The 24,428-nt window shown below is 35.7% G+C and overlaps 2 protein-coding genes across 21 annotated transcripts in view; both read left to right on the top strand.

Annotated features, from left to right (window-relative positions):
• Window positions 1-3,855: 3,855 nt before the first annotated feature.
• LOC137237288 (uncharacterized) lies at window positions 3,856-13,919 on the top strand. 19 transcript variants are annotated; one of them, XM_067760733.1, is made up of 4 exons: window positions 4,561-4,817; window positions 7,697-7,716; window positions 7,849-9,535; window positions 13,784-13,919. In XM_067760733.1, exons 3-4 carry the CDS (start codon window positions 8,461-8,463, stop codon window positions 13,789-13,791), a joined length of 1,083 nt encoding a protein of 360 aa, XP_067616834.1. In that variant the 5' UTR covers window positions 4,561-4,817; window positions 7,697-7,716; window positions 7,849-8,460; the 3' UTR covers window positions 13,792-13,919. The 19 variants fall into 19 exon arrangements, with proteins under 19 accessions (XP_067616842.1, XP_067616844.1, XP_067616835.1 ...); XM_067760741.1 differs by lacking the exons at window positions 4,561-4,817; window positions 7,697-7,716 and adding an exon at window positions 3,856-4,004 and having other exon boundaries at window positions 8,127-9,535; XM_067760743.1 differs by lacking the exons at window positions 4,561-4,817; window positions 7,697-7,716 and adding an exon at window positions 3,856-4,004 and having other exon boundaries at window positions 7,964-9,535.
• Window positions 13,920-14,385: 466 nt separating this feature from the next.
• gukh (GUK-holder) overlaps window positions 14,386-24,428 on the top strand; it is a 364,151-nt gene continuing 354,108 nt past the window's right edge. For both annotated transcript variants that reach the window (XM_067760725.1, XM_067760726.1), the window contains exon 1: window positions 14,386-15,470. In XM_067760725.1, the coding sequence (XP_067616826.1) occupies window positions 14,396-15,470 (1,075 nt within the window). In that variant the 5' untranslated portion in view covers window positions 14,386-14,395. The remainder of the gene's footprint in view (window positions 15,471-24,428) is intronic.

The following is a 24,428-nucleotide window of genomic DNA, read 5'->3' as shown; positions in this document are numbered from 1 at the left end:
CTGGAAAAGAAAAGAAATAAAGGAATATATTATTAAAATTCAATAATAATGTATAAATTAAATCTCACTTATACACTATGGTAGAAACGTTGAAATAAATTTTTGAAATTTCGTGTATGTATGTGTGCATATTCACATAACAGGGTTGCTTCAAAAAGGTTCAACGCTAAAAATTTAGAAACTTGTCAACTCAAATATTTATATTCTGTATAAAAAGTTTTGACAAAATAACTTTCTTAATTCTTATATCGGCATATCTAATTCTAAATATCGCCATATTTGTAGAAATGTAGAACGGTTTGATGTATTTTATGTTAATTTTTATTTGCTTTTCATGAAATTATGTTTTATGTGTCGGTGTTATGCCAATTTCACACATAGGCTTAATGAAATAATTAATGAAGTTTTCTACATTAAAGACCTAATTGAACTCAATCTTCCATACAAAATACAAATTTTTAATTATCTCATTATTGATTTATTGAATACCTAATCGAGTGAAAAATTCAATCGGTTTTGCTTAGAGCTTCGAATTTTATTGTCAATGTAAGAAATGACAATCAAAAATAAATTATTTTCAATAATTTACATAAAATAGAAAAGCACGAAAAAATTCTAAATTTAATTTTCGCTGCATTTGCTGCAAAAGATAATATGGCTTTTTCGAAATTAGTCACATATTTGGTTAGGAGCAACATCTATGGGTAGTTCCGCATGCATTTTATTTTGATTGTATTTATAGTTAAAAAGAAAACGGCTGCTTTCAATTTTAACTATTTTTTCTAAAAACGAATTATTTTTTGGGGCTGTTCACAGATGTTCGCTTAATGAGACAAAAGTGCCTGTATGAAAAGGGAAACTTAATTATTTCATTAAATAGAATTGTGATTTGATTAAACTTTGAAATTTTGACGTCTATGCAGAAGATATCACACTTAGTTATCATTCACAATGCTAGATTCATTTACTGAACATATAACTGAAAGTGATGTGAAATTATTGTTTAACAAATAATTTTTTTTTACCACCACGGCAGCCAGCCATATAAATTAGCCATGGCAGGCAAAGTAAAAAAACCCTCAGGAACAAGAGTGAATAATTCCATGTGAAATTTTTCCGCCACGAAATAAAGTGAAAAAATTGTGCAACACAGCAACACTTTTGGGCCTACATAAACCCTGTTTCAGTGTTTTGCGTTTTTGCACAAAACACTTTTTTGCCGTTTTTAACCAAACCAACGACGACAACCCAGAATTTCCCGTTATGTTTTTCCGAAGTCCACCAATCGTCTCGACTTTTTCAATCATTCGGCGCATTCGGTAATGGTATCCATTTTGAATTCGCTGTCATTTTCGGTCTGCCGAATCTAGCGAGTGCCTGTCAGAATGCTTGACAGATAAGTCAACACACTTGTTCATGTACACTATGGCCTAAACTGATACTGATGGGGATTTATCGATTACTCGGTTTAGCAATTATATCAGGGCTGATAATTTTGGTACAAGGTCTGTGTTGCATTTTTAGGGCAATCTAAAGAATTTTTGTATTTCAAAATAAAGAAAGGCCTCTGTGCTTTTGGTAATTCCTTACTTTAGCTCACAACTGCTAAAACTCGTCTGAAAATATCGGGAGTTGTCAAACTTACAATTCGACCCAGAGATATTTGCGGTAATAGTCTAGAACAGGGGTCGCCTATTAACACAACAATAGGGATGTACTGCTAATAGGCGTCCTAATATACCAATATTAATAATCCGAAAGCGAAAAATAGGGGGACTCATGTAACCGTATAAATGCCTTATAAAGTGTGTAAACGTATAAATTTATCTAGTTTACGCACAAGCTGTCAAATTTTGTATGAAAAATCATTTACACAATTTGTATAAATTTACGCGCACATTTCATTGTGTAAACGCGGTAAACTCAAAGGAATGCAACCTTGCAGACATTACAGACGGCATTTTCATCAAAAATCTCCAACATCAGCAAGTAAAGGCGTTTTAGTTTTGATTTTTCACTTAATCTTGGTATTTTTTAATTTGTATAACAATCAAAAAAATTTTTTTGGAAATAATACAGCTGAAAAACAATCAAGTTTATCAAGAGTATTACTAGGTGCGTTCATATAACCGCGTGTGTAAATGGATATAATTTTACACCTTATAAGTTTATATGCTATCATGAGTCCCCCTAATAAAAATTTTAGCTCGTTCAAAAGATATTAGCGAAAACCCGAAAATGACCCCGGGCCCCTCCAAAACCGAGGACACTTTTCTGCATTGGCGTCCTTCGGCGCTTATAAAATAATAACCTGGCCGGTCATCCAATGGGGTGGGATCAAAATTAAATCCGTGCAAAGATTACAACAACCACATGAAAATGCCAACTTGAACTGCAAATATTTCTATCATTATTGTTTATATGTTAATATGTAGTTCAATATAACGGTTGTTTACAAAAATATTGGAATACAATTATTGAGCGAATCGGCTGCTAAGTGGAATAACACCATATCTCGGCTGCCGTGGCGAAAACGCCTCATCTAAGAAAACGTTTGAATAATGCCCAATTTCATAATTGGTTGAAAAACGACCTACCTCAGAATTTCTTACAAAAACGCCCTATCTGATCTCGAATTCAATATATTTTGACATAAGCTGGGGTATTGATGAAAAAAATTCTGAGATAGGGCGTTCTTCGACTGAACTCTGAAAAAGGGTGTTTTGAAACCAATTCTGAAAGAGGCGTTAATTAAATGTTTTCGAAAGCAGGGCTTTTACGAAACGGTAGCCGAGGTAAGGTGACATTCCATTCAGCAATCAAAATGATTCAAGTAATCGAGCAGTGATCTAACGGATGATCGGTCTGTTTACTACTTTGAACGTTTTTTTCAAATATTCCCCACTTGTATGAGTTCACAATGTTAATCGATTCACGAAATAAAAATAAATATAATGGAATTAGAAAAATTATAAATTGATTTGAGAACCTTCCAATTGCTGATCTCGTTTGTTTTCCAGTCTAGTTGATTTTTTTTCTTATATTTCTTATATTTCTTTAGTTTTTTTGTTTGTTTGTCATACTGTTTATACACTCGCACCAATACCGGAACTGTAGTAGGGGTGAGGAGACCCGAAATTTAAGAATACAGGAATAATACACCAGAATAAACTAGTATTTGTAGGTACTACTTGTTTACTGTTGCGACTTATGCTCGGTTTTTCAGTGCGAGTTTAAACTCTACACCTTTTCCAGTTTAAGTTCAGAAATGTACAATTCAAGTTCAGAAAATTGCAATTCAAGTTCAGAATTTCCAATTTAAACTCAGAATATTACAATTCAAGTTTAGAATTTCCAATTTAAATTCAGAAATTTACAATTCAAGTTCAGAATTTTCATTTCAAGTTAGAATTTTCATTTCAAGTTCAGAAAATTACAATTCAAGTTCAGAAAAGGTGTAGTTAAAGTTGACCAGAGTTAAACCCTGCCACTTCGCCGCTCACGTTGAGATGAGCAGGAAAATTTTATGTTTCGAACAAAGTGGCAAGGTTAAACTATTGAACTTTAACAGGATTTTAATTAAGCTCGCACTGAAAACCCGGTCATTAAACTAAACAATCTTAAAATGGTGATGAAAATTTTGTATTGCTAATTTTGGCAGCCATTATATTGAAATAGTGCAATTGCATCGAAAATTCCAACACTGTTTCTGCTTAAAATTTTTTGCACTGCCACCCTTTTCGGTAAACTTATTTCGAAATTCTATCAACAATGTACCCAACACACGGCACCAAATTTAAAAGGGCGAAAAACTACCTTCACAATTACGACGAGCAGCAGTAGCCGGCAGCAGGCCATTCATGATTATTCGACGCGCGCGCTTCAGTCGATTTTGAACCGGTGTGCTTGAGTAATGTGTTTTAGAATGAGCTGGGGCGGTTTTTCGAAGCATAAACGGTTGTTTATCAAATAGCCAAATTGTAGTGTTGCTGAACGTCCAATAAGTAATAAAATCACTATTGCTGTAATAACTAATTGCTTTTTTTTTCAAATTAAAAAGAAAAAACAATGTGGTTTTGAAGTGAGTGAGTGACTTGTTGGTTTAAAATTTAAACACGTTGTGGTAACAAAAAAAAAAAACAAAACACATTCATTAAATTGACAAAGTTTGTATAAGTGTAAATAAATATTTTCTTAAATTAATAAATATATTTAAAACATTGTGAATAAGTTCGCAAATTCTCATTGTACGTTCGTTAAATTCAAATTAGTTTTTTTTTATGTGCTGAAGGAGTTATTGCATGCCTTCCAACTTCAAACAAACAACGAATCAGATTTATGTGACTACTATATGATATATACATAGATAAGTTTGATGGCAGAAGAAAACCAGTAAAACCGCCTTGCAACCAATACCAGCAACCACCACATAAATATCATTTTACATAGCAGCCAGCCCGGTCAACATAAGCTCAATGAGCCGCTGAATTATTAAAGAATCTTAACATGTACTTTACCTGGTATGTGAAGGTAAAAGAAGCGATGCAAAGTCGTAACAACAACAAATAGCTATAATATATATGTATGTACCTAGTAACAATGTTAGATGCTGCTTTGTCGGCGAAATGGAATAGTTATCAAATCAATTGTTTAAAATTTGGTTTGTGTGTTTATAATAATAGAAGGAAAATAAAGTTGTGGGCTGTAAAATAAGCAACTGAAATGTATAATTCAATTGTCATTTAAAAGTGTTGTAAACTCGAATTTTAATGATCAAATTGAGTGAAGTGGTTTTTGTGGTGGGCTTTGTGAAAGAGGTAAAAGAGAGAATACATGGAAGTGAAATAGAAAAAAAAAAAATGTACAGTTAATAAAAACATAATTGATAAAACAAAAAACAACAATTTAGAAAAAATAACAAAGCTTAAATCCAAAAATTTTTTTTAAAAAAACGTACTAACAACCTCTAGCAACGATTGCACTAAGGCTAAATGTACCACATGTCGCCGTGAAAAGTCTTTTTTAATATTAAGACTTTTGGGTAATTTATTTGTTTCTGCGAAAAGTGAACAATAACTTCACATTGTAATTCGAATGTTATCCAGCTACGACAATTTTCTACAAACTTTGCAGAAAGTGTTCTTTCAAAAACACTGTACAGCACCTAGGAGGTTATTGGACCAAAGTAATTTTTTCGATCCAGTCATACCCAAGTGGTTTCTCAGTTTTTCTACGTTAGCCTCCAAAAGATAACGATGAGTTTTCGAAATTCGAAATTTGATTCACTGTAAACTAACTGACTTACTTAATTGGCGCTTAGTTGTTTAAACTGGTGCCGATTGTCAACACCAAAGACATTTAAATCGCTTTCCACCTGGTCCTTCCGGTGGAGTGGGTGCTGCCCTGTTCCTCTACTTCCGCAAAAAATACTTTCTTATCCGGATCATAATCTTTCATTCGCATACATGGCCTCGCCGCCAGCGTACCGGCTGTGTTTTAATTCGCTGCACTTTGTTGATGTCTGCATAAAACTCGTACAGCTCGTCATTACTTTTCTCTCGAACACTCCCAGAGCTGCCTCATTTGATCTTGCCATGGTCAACGAGTCTGTATCATATAGCAGGACGGGTGCGATAAGTGACTTGTAGAGCATGGTCTTCGTTTGCCGAGGGAGAACTTTACTTTTCAACTGCCTATCTAGTGCAAAGTAGCATTTATTGACAAGAAAGAGAAAGCATACGCTAATAATTTCACGCTTTTATAGAATATTGTTTCAGAGCGGTTAAGCTCTGCAGTGTGTACTATTTTCTCCAGCATCAAATTAAAGAAATTACACGATAGGGAGTCACCTGCCTGCCTGACTTCGTAGAGGTCGTTCCCAATTCTGGTTGAACTGATGGTAATGCTCAACGTCATTTTGCATAGCCGTTTAAGTTTTACAGGGGAAACCAAACTCAGACATAGCCGCATATAGACTTACCAGGCCTGAAACCACTCTGATAGAATCCAATCAGCCGATTCACGGTGGGCTTTACGCTTGACAATGCGATACTAGGAAGGCTAATTCCGCGATAGTTTGCAGGATCCTCCTTTTTTTGGACTGGGCACAGAATATTTAGATTCAATTCGTCAGCCATGCACTATGCCGACCATATTTTGCATAGAAGTTGATGCATGCGCACGGCCTTGTTATTTTTTAATCTGGGTATTGCTATTCTGACTTCGTCATAGTTCGTCATATTCCCCATATTAATTCCATCATCGCTGATATTGGACTGGGGCTCATCATCTTCCCTGAGTGTGTTTCATCGCTCTCTATATTTAGGAGCATATAAACTGAGCTTTCGCTGGTCATCGGTTACCAAGACGCCGTTTTTGTTTTAACAGGAGTATGCCTCGGGCTTAAAACTTGTTGTGTGGCACTGAATTTTTTGGAAAAATTTGCGGGCGTTATTCCTGGTGGATAGCAGATGAAGCTCCTCGCACTGACGCATTTCACCCTTATTTTTTCGAATCGAGTTACATCACAAGGTCCCTGGCTAAATATTCTGAAATCTATCATATTTCTCAGTTTTGCTTAACTTTATACAAAGTTTTCATCTTCATTTTACATGCCAGAGCCCAAAGGTAGCTCTTACCATTAAAATTAAAAACTTTTACTGGCAAACTCTTTCGATGTCCTAAGTAATATTTTCGCTATCAGAACAATTCTAAATATTCTCGCGGAATTTTGTTCTCGCGGATTTTTTTATTCCTGCGGAAAAATTCCCCACTTATTTTCTCCTAGGGAGAACAATAATGGGGAATAGGAATTTCGAATTTTCGAAGTCAGCTGTTTTGTGAATTGAAATTTCGTTGCGCATTTCTTATTTTGTTTAAAAAATGGAAAAGTTTAATTATTGTTGCAAGTTTGTTTGAAATTAAGAAATAAAATATAAACAATGCACAGTATTGCATTTCATATGGTATTCACTGAAATGAGTAATGAGTTGGTGCCACAGCAACATCAACAGAGGTGCATAAGAAGAAGACGGCGGGATAACACAAATCCGCCTGAGTTGCCTCCTTCCATTGAGCAAAGCAATTTCCTGGCGGCCAAGTCGAGTTGAATTTGTGTTTCATCATATGCCGAAATCTATGCAAATTTCCTTAATTATTTTGATGCATTCCCTTTAATTTAACAAGTGAAAAAACTCCTAAGAAATGGCAGAGAAATCTCCCTCTCACTCACATTCATAATATCTACTTTTCTCCCGTAACCCCGGTTTGCGCTTTTTCGAACATTCTTCAGAATAGGAGGAAAAGAGAGAAGTGAAAAAACTCAAGGAATTTTTATTTAGAATACGAGGAATAGGAGAAGGGGAAAAACTCGCATAGAATTGTTGTTTAGAATTGGACTGTATATGAAAAGGAAAAATTTGTATGTTTTTATCTTTTGGACCACCCAGTGAAGTATTGTTGAAGTAAAGGATTGTTTGTGTTGCATGCTGGCAACTGAAGGAGCAGCAATGACTGTGCTAGGGACTTTTTATTCGAATCTGTGCAATCAAAGTGGGTTTCCAGTTTTTTTTTCGTATTAAATCACGCTGGCATAAAAAATTAACATACACTTGTTAGCACGAAAACAGCAGCAAAATTATTAACGCATTTTATTAATTATTTTCTTTTTGTTTATATATATGTTAATTCAAACAAGCCGTTAATGAATTTTGTAAAGTAAACTATAAAAACATATTTCAAAAAAGTTTTCGAAAAAAAGCAACAAATTCGAGATTAAAACGTTTTGGAAAAATTTCGAAAATTAATAAGTCTTCGCAATTGATAAATATTTTTTGCTTTATGTTGGAGTTCCTTAGAAGACGTTTTTGAAAATGTTTTGCGTATAATTCGTTATGCATTTCATACAAGCTTAAATAAGCTTAATAAGCCTAAGTGAGAATGGCGATTATTAAAGTATAATTAGCGCTGGTGAGATAACAAAAAGATTACGACACAATAAAAGATTAAATAATAAACAAATAAAAACAAAAACACATACTAAGTTTTAACAAAAATGTAATTGAAAAATTGATAACATAATATAAATAAGTATTTTTAATTTAAAAATGAAATTTTGTTCAAATCAGTTTTTATTGTTCAAAAAAAAAAAAATAATAATAAAATATGGAAGTGTTAGTGCCAATAAAGCCTCATAGTGCTTCCAAAGTCATAAAAAAAAATAAAAATGGTGCTCAACTTAATCCACACTGCTAAAAAGCTGAAAAAATCCGATCACAAAATGTCGGAACATCCGATTGATTTTTAAATTTTTTTTTGCGAAATTGCAATATAAAATTGCATTAAAACCACCCAAAGTCAGCCACACATTTTGCCCACAAATTAAGCATCATAAGAAAAAAACAATTTAAAAGATCCCATACACCCTCTTCTAATAACCGCGCAACCTGAGAGCCACCGAAGATGCCATTCGTACAGCGCGTCGTACAACCGACGCGGCTGGCATTAGCTTCAGCAATTGATGAGAGAGCTCGAAGCGCCAAATTCCATTGCATGCCGTGTAAATGTCAAAACAACAATTGCATTAATAAACAAACTACTACACAAATAAAACAACAACAACAACATGTGAATGGAGAAAACGAGCACGTGCGCAAGGATGATGTTGTTTGTATTGAGAGTAGCAGCAGCGGCGGTGGTGGTGCTAGCGATACGAATTCAAGGACAATAGCGAATGCCAAGGACATTTCACAGCAGCAACAACAACATTCAAGGAGTCTGGCGGCAACACCCACTGCTGGCATGAATCATACGCCCACTACCACTGTCACAAGAGCTATAATACATGTTTCCCAACAAAACGGCGGTGGTGGTGGGGATGCAACGAGTACGCTCGGTTATACAACAAACAAATTGGCTGCATCAGCACCAACAACACCATTGCGTGATGTTCGTGACGATTTTTCACATCATCATCAACTCCAACATCAGCATAATTTACTTCATCATAATCATAATTATCACAATCATACGAATGGCGGCTATACTTGCAGTTTTACTTATGCTACCGATACAGAGGAAGAAATTTCTATTGCATCCACATCCACACCGGCTGCACCACCGGTGCTCTCTCTAAAGAAGCTCAAGCATCATGTAGAATTTTTATCCACTGCACCTTCGCCCACACGTAGCGCTTGCGCTGGTGATATATTAGGACATCAGCAGCAACATCATCATCAGCATCAACAACGACAGCATTTGCAGCGTCAACGCCAGCAACAACAACTGCAGCTAAAGCGTGCACAATCGCCAACAGCCGCGAAAATAGTATCCGGTCATGAATTCGAATCGATTAGCAATTTAACTTTGAGTAACGCGTTACGCCAGTTAGCTTCTTTGGTGTTATTAGCTAGCGATATATTTGAGGAGCTGCAAAGCGAGTTGTTGTCTGTTGGTGAACGCGCGCGTAATGTGCAAAGAAAAGTGATTGCTGTGGAGCAGCGCGTCACCGCCTATGATCCGAAGATGGTCACAGTTCGTAAGTATTATTTTAGTATTTATATTTTATTAATTTGTTAAGGTTTTTATCCGAGTTATTTCTCTGGAGACTAAACTTAATTTGGAATAATTAAATTTATTCAAGGCATGAGAGAATATCGAGAAACATTAGAAGTGAAAAATATCTTAAACTGGTTGAGAATTTGTTGTCACCATTTGAAATTTTTATTCCAATGGCCGAATATTGTGATATAAACATTTCCACTCGTTGGGTGGGTTTAAAAAAAATGTATAAGCATAAAAAACACCGTTTTGGGCTACGTTGGGCGAATTATGGATAATTAAAGAACACAGCTAAAGTAAAAAGGCGAGATCAAGAAGGTGGGGGTGAATAACATTCCGCTGTAGTATTAAGGGCCTCATTCTCTATGATGAAAAGAACGTTCGTTTCGCCTCAGAGATGAATCGCTAGTGTATTTGAACTATGTTAAACGATAGCAAAATTTCATTTGACAAGTGCTTTCACCTTCCTGCTTGAAATAAAGTAAGAAACGAAAAAACTGATAAAAAATACCATTGCTAGACGAAATCGTTTGGAGGCGAATCGCTCGTCTGAGCTATCGTTCACAATACAGAATGAAGCCCTAAGTATTTGAATTTCGATTGCTTAGTGCAATGTTACCCTATCAGCATTCCATTTACAGAGGAAGTTATTAACTTCGTGGTCTCTTTTATTTGAATAAACCCTGAACTGTAATAGTTATTTATCTTGGAGGACTACAGCAGATCTCTGCTGGCACTTACTATTCAACAGGAACTTCCTCTTCGGAATTACTTTGTATTCTCCAAGATTGCATTTTTTTTCATTCTATGATCACTCCTCCGTTGCTTCCAGCCACTGCCTTGAGAATATTTGTACCGCTCTGTGCTTTGGTCGGCAGCGTGAAATCCTTTGCTGATCCATCTGCGGTGTCTACGTCGAACAAAGGGGGCTGTGGATTTTGTTGGGATCATTGCCAAATTACGCTCTCTGAAAATAGTCGTCTGCGAAAGAAACTGGAGTACCTTCTACTAGACGGGATAGGTAATGTAGTTGTAACTTTCGTTTCTGCAGTTAGGGTGAAGGTTTTGCATCTCACGGTTGTCTCGGGAGACCTGCTTTCCTTTATGTCAGGATTGAATATTTCTTTGGAGCACCACTCTTGTGACTGGAGTATAATATTTTTGCTTATTTTAATGAGCTGCAGGAATTGCTGCCGGTTGCGCTCTTAACAGATTCTAAATTATCTGAGATTGTCATTTTCTTGGTTGAAAGCAAACTCACATCAAGGCCCAAAAACCTACGTAGATGACCTTAGGGCTTTAAGTAGACGGATTGTTAACAAGTACAAGAGGAGCTAACTACCCTCAAACTGAAAACAAAACCATACAAGGTTTGATCTAGTATTTATAAGCCAGAATTAAGAAGAACCAAGCGAAAATTCTCGAAAAGCGTTCCCAAAAATATAAATGGGTGCAATTCTGCTTTCTTGGTGTACTTGAGAGAGATAGACGGGAGTAAATCGCCTCTGATCTTAGTTATCAAACGTTTCTTGGGCAGAAATAAATGCAATGATAAATATGTATGCAGTGGTCATTGTTGGAAGGCCTTTCGCTGCCAAGACTGCCATTAGGCTATGAAAATGGGAAATCTAGCTTCTTGCTACCTTCAACTTCATTCCGAGCAAGACAGATTACTGTGCGCCAATTTCAGCCCCGGCTGCTCACTTTATACCTGTCACGAACTCGTAGTCAACCGGAAGGATGCGGTAGACGGAAGTGAAGCCATCTCATCACTTCAGGCTTAACTGCTCAGCTTTTGCAATGACAAGTCATAAATATCTTGGTGTAGATGTATAAGGATCTGCGGAGAAAATTAGGAGGGACGATATTTACTTTTTCCGGAAGTATACTCCTCCTACATATAAATCTACTTAATGATTAGAAATAAGTGACATCATAATAATCATCATTAATTGGCCCTTAACCACCAAGGTAATTTTGGTCATTGCGGAACCAGTCCCGCCAGCTATCTCTGTTTCGAAATAACTAACGCCTATCTCTCACAGATCAGTAGAGATCTCATCTTTCTTGATTTGCGTTTTTATGTTTCTCTAGATTCGAGAGAAGTGAACTTTCCTCTAGGCCTTGAATGAGCATTATGTTTTTGGCCGTGACAAAGGTTAAGCTCTGCAGTGTGTACTATTTTCTCCAGCATCAAATTAAAGAAATTACACGATAGGGAGTCACCTGCCTGCCTGACTTCGTAGAGGTCGTTCCCAATTCTGGTTGAACTGATGGTAATGCTCAACGTCATTTTGCATAGCCGTTTAAGTTTTACAGGGGAAACCAAACTCAGACATAGCCGCATATAGACTTACCAGGCCTGAAACCACTCTGATAGAATCCAATCAGCCGATTCACGGTGGGCTTTACGCTTGACAATGCGATACTAGGAAGGCTAATTCCGCGATAGTTTGCAGGATCCTCCTTTTTTTGGACTGGGCACAGAATATTTAGATTCAATTCGTCAGCCATGCACTATGCCGACCATATTTTGCATAGAAGTTGATGCATGCGCACGGCCTTGTTATTTTTTAATCTGGGTATTGCTATTCTGACTTCGTCATAGTTCGTCATATTCCCCATATTAATTCCATCATCGCTGATATTGGACTGGGGCTCATCATCTTCCCTGAGTGTGTTTCATCGCTCTCTATATTTAGGAGCATATAAACTGAGCTTTCGCTGGTCATCGGTTACCAAGACGCCGTTTTTGTTTTAACAGGAGTATGCCTCGGGCTTAAAACTTGTTGTGTGGCACTGAATTTTTTGGAAAAATTTGCGGGCGTTATTCCTGGTGGATAGCAGATGAAGCTCCTCGCACTGACGCATTTCACCCTTATTTTTTCGAATCGAGTTACATCACAAGGTCCCTGGCTAAATATTCTGAAATCTATCATATTTCTCAGTTTTGCTTAACTTTATACAAAGTTTTCATCTTCATTTTACATGCCAGAGCCCAAAGGTAGCTCTTACCATTAAAATTAAAAACTTTTACTGGCAAACTCTTTCGATGTCCTAAGTAATATTTTCGCTATCAGAACAATTCTAAATATTCTCGCGGAATTTTGTTCTCGCGGATTTTTTTATTCCTGCGGAAAAATTCCCCACTTATTTTCTCCTAGGGAGAACAATAATGGGGAATAGGAATTTCGAATTTTCGAAGTCAGCTGTTTTGTGAATTGAAATTTCGTTGCGCATTTCTTATTTTGTTTAAAAAATGGAAAAGTTTAATTATTGTTGCAAGTTTGTTTGAAATTAAGAAATAAAATATAAACAATGCACAGTATTGCATTTCATATGGTATTCACTGAAATGAGTAATGAGTTGGTGCCACAGCAACATCAACAGAGGTGCATAAGAAGAAGACGGCGGGATAACACAAATCCGCCTGAGTTGCCTCCTTCCATTGAGCAAAGCAATTTCCTGGCGGCCAAGTCGAGTTGAATTTGTGTTTCATCATATGCCGAAATCTATGCAAATTTCCTTAATTATTTTGATGCATTCCCTTTAATTTAACAAGTGAAAAAACTCCTAAGAAATGGCAGAGAAATCTCCCTCTCACTCACATTCATAATATCTACTTTTCTCCCGTAACCCCGGTTTGCGCTTTTTCGAACATTCTTCAGAATAGGAGGAAAAGAGAGAAGTGAAAAAACTCAAGGAATTTTTATTTAGAATACGAGGAATAGGAGAAGGGGAAAAACTCGCATAGAATTGTTGTTTAGAATTGGACTGTATATGAAAAGGAAAAATTTGTATGTTTTTATCTTTTGGACCACCCAGTGAAGTATTGTTGAAGTAAAGGATTGTTTGTGTTGCATGCTGGCAACTGAAGGAGCAGCAATGACTGTGCTAGGGACTTTTTATTCGAATCTGTGCAATCAAAGTGGGTTTCCAGTTTTTTTTTCGTATTAAATCACGCTGGCATAAAAAATTAACATACACTTGTTAGCACGAAAACAGCAGCAAAATTATTAACGCATTTTATTAATTATTTTCTTTTTGTTTATATATATGTTAATTCAAACAAGCCGTTAATGAATTTTGTAAAGTAAACTATAAAAACATATTTCAAAAAAGTTTTCGAAAAAAAGCAACAAATTCGAGATTAAAACGTTTTGGAAAAATTTCGAAAATTAATAAGTCTTCGGAATTGATAAATATTTTTTGCTTTATGTTGGAGTTCCTTAGAAGACGTTTTTGAAAATGTTTTGCGTATAATTCGTTATGCATTTCATACAAGCTTAAATAAGCTTAATAAGCCTAAGTGAGAATGGCGATTATTAAAGTATAATTAGCGCTGGTGAGATAACAAAAAGATTACGACACAATAAAAGATTAAATAATAAACAAATAAAAACAAAAACACATACTAAGTTTTAACAAAAATGTAATTGAAAAATTGATAACATAATATAAATAAGTATTTTTAATTTAAAAATGAAATTTTGTTCAAATCAGTTTTTATTGTTCAAAAAAAAAAAAATAATAATAAAATATGGAAGTGTTAGTGCCAATAAAGCCTCATAGTGCTTCCAAAGTCATAAAAAAAAATAAAAATGGTGCTCAACTTAATCCACACTGCTAAAAAGCTGAAAAAATCCGATCACAAAATGTCGGAACATCCGATTGATTTTTAAATTTTTTTTTGCGAAATTGCAATATAAAATTGCATTAAAACCACCCAAAGTCAGCCACACATTTTGCCCACAAATTAAGCATCATAAGAAAAAAACAATTTAAAAGATCCCATACACCCTCTTCTAATAACCGCGCAACCTGAGAGCCACCGAAGATGCCATTCGTACAGCGCGTCGTACAACCGACGCGGCTGGCATTAGCTTCAGCAATTGATGAGAGAGCTCGAAGCGCCAAATTCCATTGCATGCCGTGTAAATGTCAAAACAACAATTGCATTAATAAACAAACTACTACACAAATAAAACAACAACAACAACATGTGAATGGAGAAAACGAGCACGTGCGCAAGGATGATGTTGTTTGTATTGAGAGTAGCAGCAGCGGCGGTGGTGGTGCTAGCGATACGAATTCAAGGACAATAGCGAATGCCAAGGACATTTCACAGCAGCAACAACAACATTCAAGGAGTCTGGCGGCAACACCCACTGCTGGCATGAATCATACGCCCACTACCACTGTCACAAGAGCTATAATACATGTTTCCCAACAAAACGGCGGTGGTGGTGGGGATGCAACGAGTACGCTCGGTTATACAACAAACAAATTGGCTGCATCAGCACCAACAACACCATTGCGTGATGTTCGTGACGATTTTTCACATCATCATCAACTCCAACATCAGCATAATTTACTTCATCATAATCATAATTATCACAATCATACGAATGGCGGCTATACTTGCAGTTTTACTTATGCTACCGATACAGAGGAAGAAATTTCTATTGCATCCACATCCACACCGGCTGCACCACCGGTGCTCTCTCTAAAGAAGCTCAAGCATCATGTAGAATTTTTATCCACTGCACCTTCGCCCACACGTAGCGCTTGCGCTGGTGATATATTAGGACATCAGCAGCAACATCATCATCAGCATCAACAACGACAGCATTTGCAGCGTCAACGCCAGCAACAACAACTGCAGCTAAAGCGTGCACAATCGCCAACAGCCGCGAAAATAGTATCCGGTCATGAATTCGAATCGATTAGCAATTTAACTTTGAGTAACGCGTTACGCCAGTTAGCTTCTTTGGTGTTATTAGCTAGCGATATATTTGAGGAGCTGCAAAGCGAGTTGTTGTCTGTTGGTGAACGCGCGCGTAATGTGCAAAGAAAAGTGATTGCTGTGGAGCAGCGCGTCACCGCCTATGATCCGAAGATGGTCACAGTTCGTAAGTATTATTTTAGTATTTATATTTTATTAATTTGTTAAGGTTTTTATCCGAGTTATTTCTCTGGAGACTAAACTTAATTTGGAATAATTAAATTTATTCAAGGCATGAGAGAATATCGAGAAACATTAGAAGTGAAAAATATCTTAAACTGGTTGAGAATTTGTTGTCACCATTTGAAATTTTTATTCCAATGGCCGAATATTGTGATATAAACATTTCCACTCGTTGGGTGGGTTTAAAAAAAATGTATAAGCATAAAAAACACCGTTTTGGGCTACGTTGGGCGAATTATGGATAATTAAAGAACACAGCTAAAGTAAAAAGGCGAGATCAAGAAGGTGGGGGTGAATAACATTCCGCTGTAGTATTAAGGGCCTCATTCTCTATGATGAAAAGAACGTTCGTTTCGCCTCAGAGATGAATCGCTAGTGTATTTGAACTATGTTAAACGATAGCAAAATTTCATTTGACAAGTGCTTTCACCTTCCTGCTTGAAATAAAGTAAGAAACGAAAAAACTGATAAAAAATACCATTGCTAGACGAAATCGTTTGGAGGCGAATCGCTCGTCTGAGCTATCGTTCACAATACAGAATGAAGCCCTAAGTATTTGAATTTCGATTGCTTAGTGCAATGTTACCCTATCAGCATTCCATTTACAGAGGAAGTTATTAACTTCGTGGTCTCTTTTATTTGAATAAACCCTGAACTGTAATAGTTATTTATCTTGGAGGACTACAGCAGATCTCTGCTGGCACTTACTATTCAACAGGAACTTCCTCTTCGGAATTACTTTGTATTCTCCAAGATTGCATTTTTTTTCATTCTATGATCACTCCTCCGTTGCTTCCAGCCACTGCCTTGAGAATATTTGTACCGCTCTGTGCTTTGGTCGGCAGCGTGAAATCCTTTGCTGATCCATCTGCGGTGTCTACGTCGAACAAAGGGGGCTGTGGATTTTGTTGGGATCATTGCCAAATTACGCTCTCTGAAAATAGTCGTCTGCGAAAGAAACTGGAGTACCTTCTACTAGACGGGATAGGTAATGTAGTTGTAACTTTCGTTTCTGCAGTTAGGGTGAAGGTTTTGCATCTCACGGTTGTCTCGGGAGACCTGCTTTCCTTTATGTCAGGATTGAATATTTCTTTGGAGCACCACTCTTGTGACACACAAAGAAGTAAATACTAAATTTAGCGACACAAATTCATAACAAAAGAGCGAAAACGTAACTCATTGTGGAATCTTATCGCATACTCAACGTTAAAATAGCGCAAAACAAGATTCAATTAAATTTTTTCATAACTAAGCGCTATTAACAATTTACGCCACTTCTCCACCCCAAACGCTTTTTTTTTTATCAACAACACTATTTACTTGATTGTTGGCTCATTTAAGTGAGAATAACTTAATGGCTAATGAAACCAGGCCAACTATCGGCCCAGTGCGAATTGCTTACAAGTTCTGTTGCAATTTTTTCTTTGTCTATTTGTTTTCGTTTTGCGCAAAGATTCGAAAATTACAAATTAACACCATCTTACATAAATGCCCATAGAAATGAAGCAATTCAAAAAAAAAAATTGAGAAGAAAACTATAGAAAAAGGCGGTAAATGCAAAGAAGAAAACATTTGCAAAATCGTGCAAGCAAAATCAAAAAAAAAAAAACAAAAAAAATTGCTCATGTCAGAACAGCACACAAATGCCATAACGCACAGCCCACATCACACTAATTATTAAATTTTTAGTTTGCCAGCAAGTGGTAATAATTATTGCACTAAGAATATTGTGGCGAATATTAGCATCACTATAATGTTAGTAAATAATCACAACAACAAAAAAAAAAGCAAGCAGCCACACTTATGTACATGTATACATTAAAGCAAGCAGCCACACTTATGTAAAAGGCAACGAAGAAAATTCCACACACATAAGCAGCAATTGGAAGCGAAGGGATTATTTCACATACACATATGTAGTCATCAGCTAAGAGCAGAAGTTGTTACTCACACATACACATACCTATAGCTGTATGTGTAAAGTATGAGAACCAACTGTTCTAGAAGGCATGTTCGTGAAAAGTCTAGACCTTAGGAGAAACATGCGAACGAGGCAACAGAGAGTATAAAAGCAGCACAAGCTGAGGAATAACTAGTCAGTTTGAATCAAACACGCTATCAGTGAAGTGTAATTGTACTACTCCCAAAGTAGTCTAAATAAAGACCATTTACTGAATATTGGAGTTATTTATTCGACAGTTCAGCGATTCGAACGTTAGCAGAAGGTGCATAACTATCAGGAACTCCCCAAAATGCGTTACAATACCAATGTTAGTGTTGAAAAGTTGGATGGTAATTGAAATTTTAGGAAGTTGGAAATAAAAATTTATTAAATACGAATTTCACACTGAGGCTTAATGAAATAGAAAAAAAAACACGAAAAAAATTCAAAATTTTATTTTCGCTGCGTTTGCTGTAAAAGATAATATGGCTTTTTCGAAAATGGGCACATATTTGGCGAGGTGCAACATTCATGAGTAGTTCACACTCTCATGCATTTTATTTTGATTGTCTTTATACCCACATAGCATATGGAAGATTCATTAAAGTATAAATCACCACAATGAGACATTTTCGACTCCTTTTGACGACTAAAAACTGTTTAATCAATTCTGCGATCAAAAGAAAACTCGAAATCGACTCCCTCTTATGAGTGAAATATGGTTTATTGAAAAAGCAACAACAAAATGTAAAGCGATCACAAAAAATGATTAAAATAAGATTCCAAATAGACTCTTAAATGTCTCGAGAAAGAATCGCAAAAGCTTTAAAACACACTTAAAAATTATTCCCACAAGACTCATAAATGATGGTAAATATGACTCGAAAAAGACTAAATACTTATTAGAAATATAGGTTAAAAGAGGCTCACCAAGGGTAGTCGCGGCGTAGGGTACCATTTTCCCTCGACGAGGGAGTCTTTTCTGATCAGAAAATGAGCGCATATATGCTTATTTTGATATATGCTTATTTGGAGACTCGAAAAAGACTCTAATATGATTAATAATTTCAAAAAATGCTGGGTGGGTAGTTAAAGAGGGGCTGTTGCTATACATATTTGTTGGGGCTGCTGACAGATGTTCGCTTAATGAAGCAGGTGACACTGTGTGAAAAGAAAAACTAAATTATTAAATTAAATAAAATTCTGATTCGATTAAGTTTCTGTGTGAAATTGGTTATCAATTAAGGTACGGAACTCCCAGTTCACTATTTATTCTAAGGCTGAAATTGAACCTTTTAAAATAATTTCGATTCCGTTATTATAATATGATTTTTATAAAAAAATTTGATATATTTGATATTAATTTCGATTCTGCCAAACGCACCCATCAGAAATTTTTGTATTTAGACTCTGTTAGAAATAAGGCATTCAATTAAGTATAAAGGAATAGCAACTCCTCAAGCTGAGATTCGAATTCGAAAACCTTTGATTGCTTATAGCACCAAAAATGTCTGTGTGTGATGCGTGTCTTTGGCAGGGCCAAAATGAATATCAAATCAGCCGGTGAAGGTATGATGTGGCTGAATGCGTTTTTCACACTTCGAGCATCGTAGGAGTGCAGGTTCAAATCCCACTCCCGGGAGAAAAGGCTTGGAAGAGGTTTACAAGGTATAATCGAAACAGCTTGAGCCTTTTCCGCCCTGATGTCACGTTGTTTAAATGTATCCCATATTATTAAATAAATTAAAAATTGCTTAAAGTAAATGTTTTCATATATTTAAAAGCGATGGAGGCAATACCCGCTTAATTCATACAAATATGTTTTTTTGTTTTTTCAGTTTTCTATAATATATATAAAAACCAAAAAAATTTATAAAGCCTTTTAAAATGATAAATACAAACTTTATACCAATTTCACACAGAAGGTTAATGAATTAATTAGTGAAGTTTTCTACATTAATGCCCTAATTGAACTAAATCTTCTATACAAAATACATATCCTTAATTATCTCATTATTGCTTTATTGAATGCCTAATGTCAGTTTTGCTTGGCCTTTCAGATTTCATTATTAAATTGACATGAAGACAGTAAAAAATAAATGATTTTGCAATAATTTACGAAAAATAAAAAAAAACGCCAAAAATGCAAAATTTTATTTTTGCAGCACTTGCAGCAAAAGATTATGTGGCGTTTTAAAAAATATCCATGCAATTTTGTTAGTTGTTGTTTAGTTAAAGCGAGGTATCTTCATAGCAAGGATAGCAAATTACATACAAAAAAACGCTCAAGAAATGCTCAAGACAAATTTCGTTTCTCAAGTATTACTCAGCTCTCAAAAAACTCATATGATATCTGCTACCTTTTTCTAAAGATCTTTTAGCAAACGCGCACAGGTTTCGCACAGAAATATATGTGCTTCGCATTATTTCTTGAACAACGACCCTGTAAGAACACAGCCGGTTAAATGCCAGGGATAACAGTGACTGTATTTACGAGTCTATTGAATGGAATTCGCAATTATATTTGGGCAAAAATATTGTTTTTCTATTGTTTAGTATATACTTTTTAACGTATGTGCATTTTCATTTCAAATATATTAATTTTAGTAAATTGTTTTTAATGCGTTGCCGCTTTTAAGCGCGTTATCCACATCATAGGAAAATACTTAAGAAAAATTTCATATATATTTCTTGTGCCAAAAAATTACAAACGATATATAGGCTAATAATTACTTAGCATTACGGGAGTTTTGAAAACAACCCGACGGCTGCACTGTATGTCATTCTGCACATTCCACCTGTAAACCTGGTGGCAAAGAATAGAACGAACAGACTACCTGATTCCGTATCTGTGCTTCGAGGGACCCTTATATTAAGCCTTGTCAGTGATAGTAGATGTAGAAAATGTGAGCTGGAGACGGAAACTATCGAGCATGTTTTGTGCTCATGCCCTGCGTTCGCAAGGCTAAGACTCCAGCTATTAAGAGTGGCACAGCTATCAGTTCTCAAAGCAGCAAGTAGCATAAGTCCTAGAAATCTTCTAGTATTTGCTAAGGGGACAGAGTAATTTTATAACAGATATACTGGTTTCTGATAGGTTTTTTTAGTTCGGTCGTTGAAAAACTTTTGAATACTATGGACCCATTCAGTCTATGTGAGGTTCTCACGGGCAGATCAGTTCAACTTAACTTAACCTAGAAAAAATTGATCGTTCATTGATGGATTTCTCAACCATCCGGTAAATATTTAGGAAAACAAGTATATTTTATTTTACTTGCGCTCAAAAAAATTACTTTTTGAATCTTGCACTTGAAACGCTATTGTTGTTTGCTTTGTGTGGTTAATAGTGTTATTAGGCTACGCAATAATACATATACGGTTCTATTCTGGCAATAAAAGTATTTTGGATAGAGTAACAACAAAAGGGGCGAGTTACGCCCATTTTCAAAATTTGTGTAATTTTTGTTCTTGGCTCAACCATACAAATACCGAAGTAAAATATCAATCAATTGTTGGTAACTAACTCAGAGTTATTGCAAACTTTGTTAAGGTTAGACCTTTTGGAAAAGTGAGCGTGGTCTTTAACTGATTATCTTCACTCAGTCTATATAATTTGGCAAGGATAGTATCTCTGCCGAATTTCAAAGTATATCTTTAACGGCTTTTCGTTCACGGCTTGCTAAACTTCCAAATTTTCTTGTGGGTGGTGCCCATACTCCAAAATTTTTTGGAATTTGTGTTTTGCGTCATAAAACCAATCCACCTACAAAATTTTATTAGCTCAGCGGTACTCGTTTTTGAATTATCTCATTTTTTCCATTTTTCCAAGTCTTCTATATTGAAAAAGTGGGCGTATCTATAAAGTGGGTAATCTATTCTGGGTCCAAATAAGCCCGTATACCGAATTTGGTGAAGATATCTCAATATTTGCTCAAGTTATATCGTGTCAATGGAAGGACAGACGGCCGGACGGCCATGGCTCAATCAAATTTTTTTCCAAAGTGATGAATTTTATATATGGAAATCTATATCTATCTCGATTCTTTTATAACTGTACAACCAAGCGTTATCCAATCAAAGTTATAATACCCTGTGTACAACTACAGCTGGGTATAAAAATAGCAAAATCTGAAACTACTGCAACGAAGATATTTTATATGCATATCCCATGCTGTAAATGTAGTTCTAAAAAAATAGGCAAGACCTAATTTTATACATAATATAAGCAAACAAGAAAAGAGCAAACAAATTTGCATTAATTTTGGCTAGGAAATATTTTCTTTTTGTTTAAAAGAAATCTAAAAATTATAGCTTACATTTGTTTTTGAATTAAAATTGGGCTAGTAGTTCTTTCGTTTGGCCTCATTTCAAATTTTGCTTTTTTTTCGATAAATGAATGTAGGTACATAAGTGCATATATTGAGTGCATGCATATATCGTTAGCTTAATGTGAAAATGTGCTGTCACTTTTTTTGAAAAATTGTATTTTAATGCAGTTTTAAAACTGAATTCAAAATACATCACAAAAAAAAAATATTTTTATTTTTCATTTTTACGTGCTGTGGGCAATGATGTGTAACTGTGCTAAGTCGTCAGCTGTTAAAAAGAATGTGTTAAATCAACCTATCAATAATACCAATCTGAATTACTAGTCATTTCTTTGTGCGCGCATTTTATTTATTTATTTAATTCATTCAGTCTAAAATTACATGCTTTGTTATTGTTGTTGTTGTTGTATTATCGATGAAGACACTCACCGAAGGCTGTGGGGAGTGTTACCGATGTTGATGGTCCTTTGCCGGATATAGATCCGGTACGTTTAGTAACAAAGCACTATTAAGGTACTAGCCCGACCATCCCGGGAACGATTTATATGACCACATTAAACCTTCTCGGCCATCCCGCCCTCCCCACCCTGTAGTTCCATGAGGAACTTGGGGTCGCCAGAGCCTCGGCTGTGAAGGAAACAGGATTCGCCACGGGTAGGTGAGGTTGACAATTGGGTTGGGGAAGCTATATATTGCGCTAGCAACCCCTTGAGAGGGTTGCGCAACACATCCCCTTGAAATTGGATTCACCCAATTGAGACATGCCTTTGGTGTTTGATAAATGCTTTGCGCTGATCATAATCTACTTCACTTCTTACATGTCGATAACTACATGCTTTCTTACAGACTAGTTAAAAATAGAAAACAATTCAAGCTTAAACTTATAACTGTTATTAAAATTAAAAACACTACTGAATCGATTTGCTAGATGTATAGTCCTAGTTATAGGTTCATTCATAGCATAATTCGTTTTATGACTTATTTCCATAAATAATCTATTATGCCGAAGATCACGCAGTGGAATATATGGAATGAACAAATTAGATAAATCAGATCAATTCGTGCTAAAGCTTGTTACATTATAGGCAAGCATGAGTGAGATAAAAGTTCTTCTGTAATGCAAAGCCTGAAGACCAAGCAATTTGTGCCTGTTGGTATATGACGGGAGGCCGTCTGGCCGGTGAAGTATACGTAAAGCAATTTTCGTAAACATTTTTTGAACTTTCTCAATTTTATAGGAGTTAGATTCATAGAAAGGATTCCATATTATTGAGCAATATTCAAGACCACTTCTGACCAAGGGTATATAAAGTGCCTTCAACGTCATAGGGTTCTTAAAGTCACTGGTGTTACGTCTACTGAACCCAACCATTGCAACAAATTTTGAAACAACTAAGTCAATGTGATTAGAAAAAGAGAGCTTGGAGTCAAAAATTACACCAAAGTCTTTACACTCTTGACAGCGATTAAGAGATTTAGCATTTAGTTTGTAGATAAAGTATGTGGCAGTTGTCTTTTTGGAATACGGCACAAAACAGCATTTGTTCGAATCTAAAAATAAATTATTGTCTGAGCACCATCCGGCAAAAGAGTCCAGATCAGAACCGTTAGAAATAGTTTGACAAATAAATATTATTTTTTGGGAAATATATAGTTTTAGTCTTATATTTCAATCATTAAATGTGAGGAGTGGTGGGGAAACATATTGAGTAACAAGTAAGGAAAGCTAAGTTCGGGTGTAACCGAACATTACATACTCAACTGAGAGCTTTGGAGACAAAATAAGGGAAAATCACCATTTAGCAAAATGAACATAGGGTAACCCTGAAATGTGTTTGTATGACATGTGTATCAAATGAAAGGTGTTAATGATTATTTAAAACGTAGTGGGTCTTAGTTCTATAGGTGGACGCCTTTTCGAGATATCGCAATAAGGGTGGACCAGGGGTGACTCTAGAATGTGTTTGTACGATATGGGTATCAAATTAAAAATATTAATGAGGGTTTTAAAAGGGAGTAGCCCTTAGTTTTATATGTGAAGGCGTTTTCGAGATATCAACCAAAATGGGGACCAGGGTGACCCAGAACATCTTCTGTCGGGTACCGCTAATTTACTTATATATGTCATACCACGAACAGTATTCCTACCAATATTCCAAGGGCTTTTGATTTCGCCCTGCAGAACTTTTTCATTTTCTTCTACTTAATATGGTAGGTATCACACCCATTTTACCAAGTTTTTTTCTAAAGTTATATTTTGCGTCAAAAAACCAATACAATTACCATGTTTCATTTCTTTTTTCATATTTGGTACAGAATTATGGCATTTTTTTAATTTTTCGTACTTTTGGATATCTGAAAAGTGGGCGTGGTCATAGTCGGATTTCGGCCATATTTTATACCAAGATAAAGTGACTTCAGATAAGTGCGTGAACTAAGTTTAGTTAAGATATATCGTTTTTTGCGCAAGATATCGTGTTAACGGCCGAGCGGAAGGGCAGACGGCCGACTTTGTATAAAAACTGGGCGTGGCTTCAACCGATTTCGCCCATTTCCACAGAAAACAGTTATCGTCATAGAATCTATGTCCCTGCCAAATTTCACAAGGATTGGTAAATTTTTGTTCGACTTA

Source organism: Eurosta solidaginis, chromosome 1 (assembly GCF_040869045.1).
Source record: "Eurosta solidaginis isolate ZX-2024a chromosome 1, ASM4086904v1, whole genome shotgun sequence".
Taxonomy (NCBI): domain Eukaryota; kingdom Metazoa; phylum Arthropoda; class Insecta; order Diptera; family Tephritidae; genus Eurosta; species Eurosta solidaginis.
The sequence above is the reverse complement of the archived record's forward strand: the minus strand, read 5'-3'. Positions and strand labels throughout refer to the sequence as shown.

Coding starts and splice junctions, on each gene's coding strand:
- LOC137237288 (XM_067760741.1), top strand. CDS start 8,461: ATGCCATTCGTACAGCGCGTCGTACAACCGACGCGGCTGGCATTAGCT.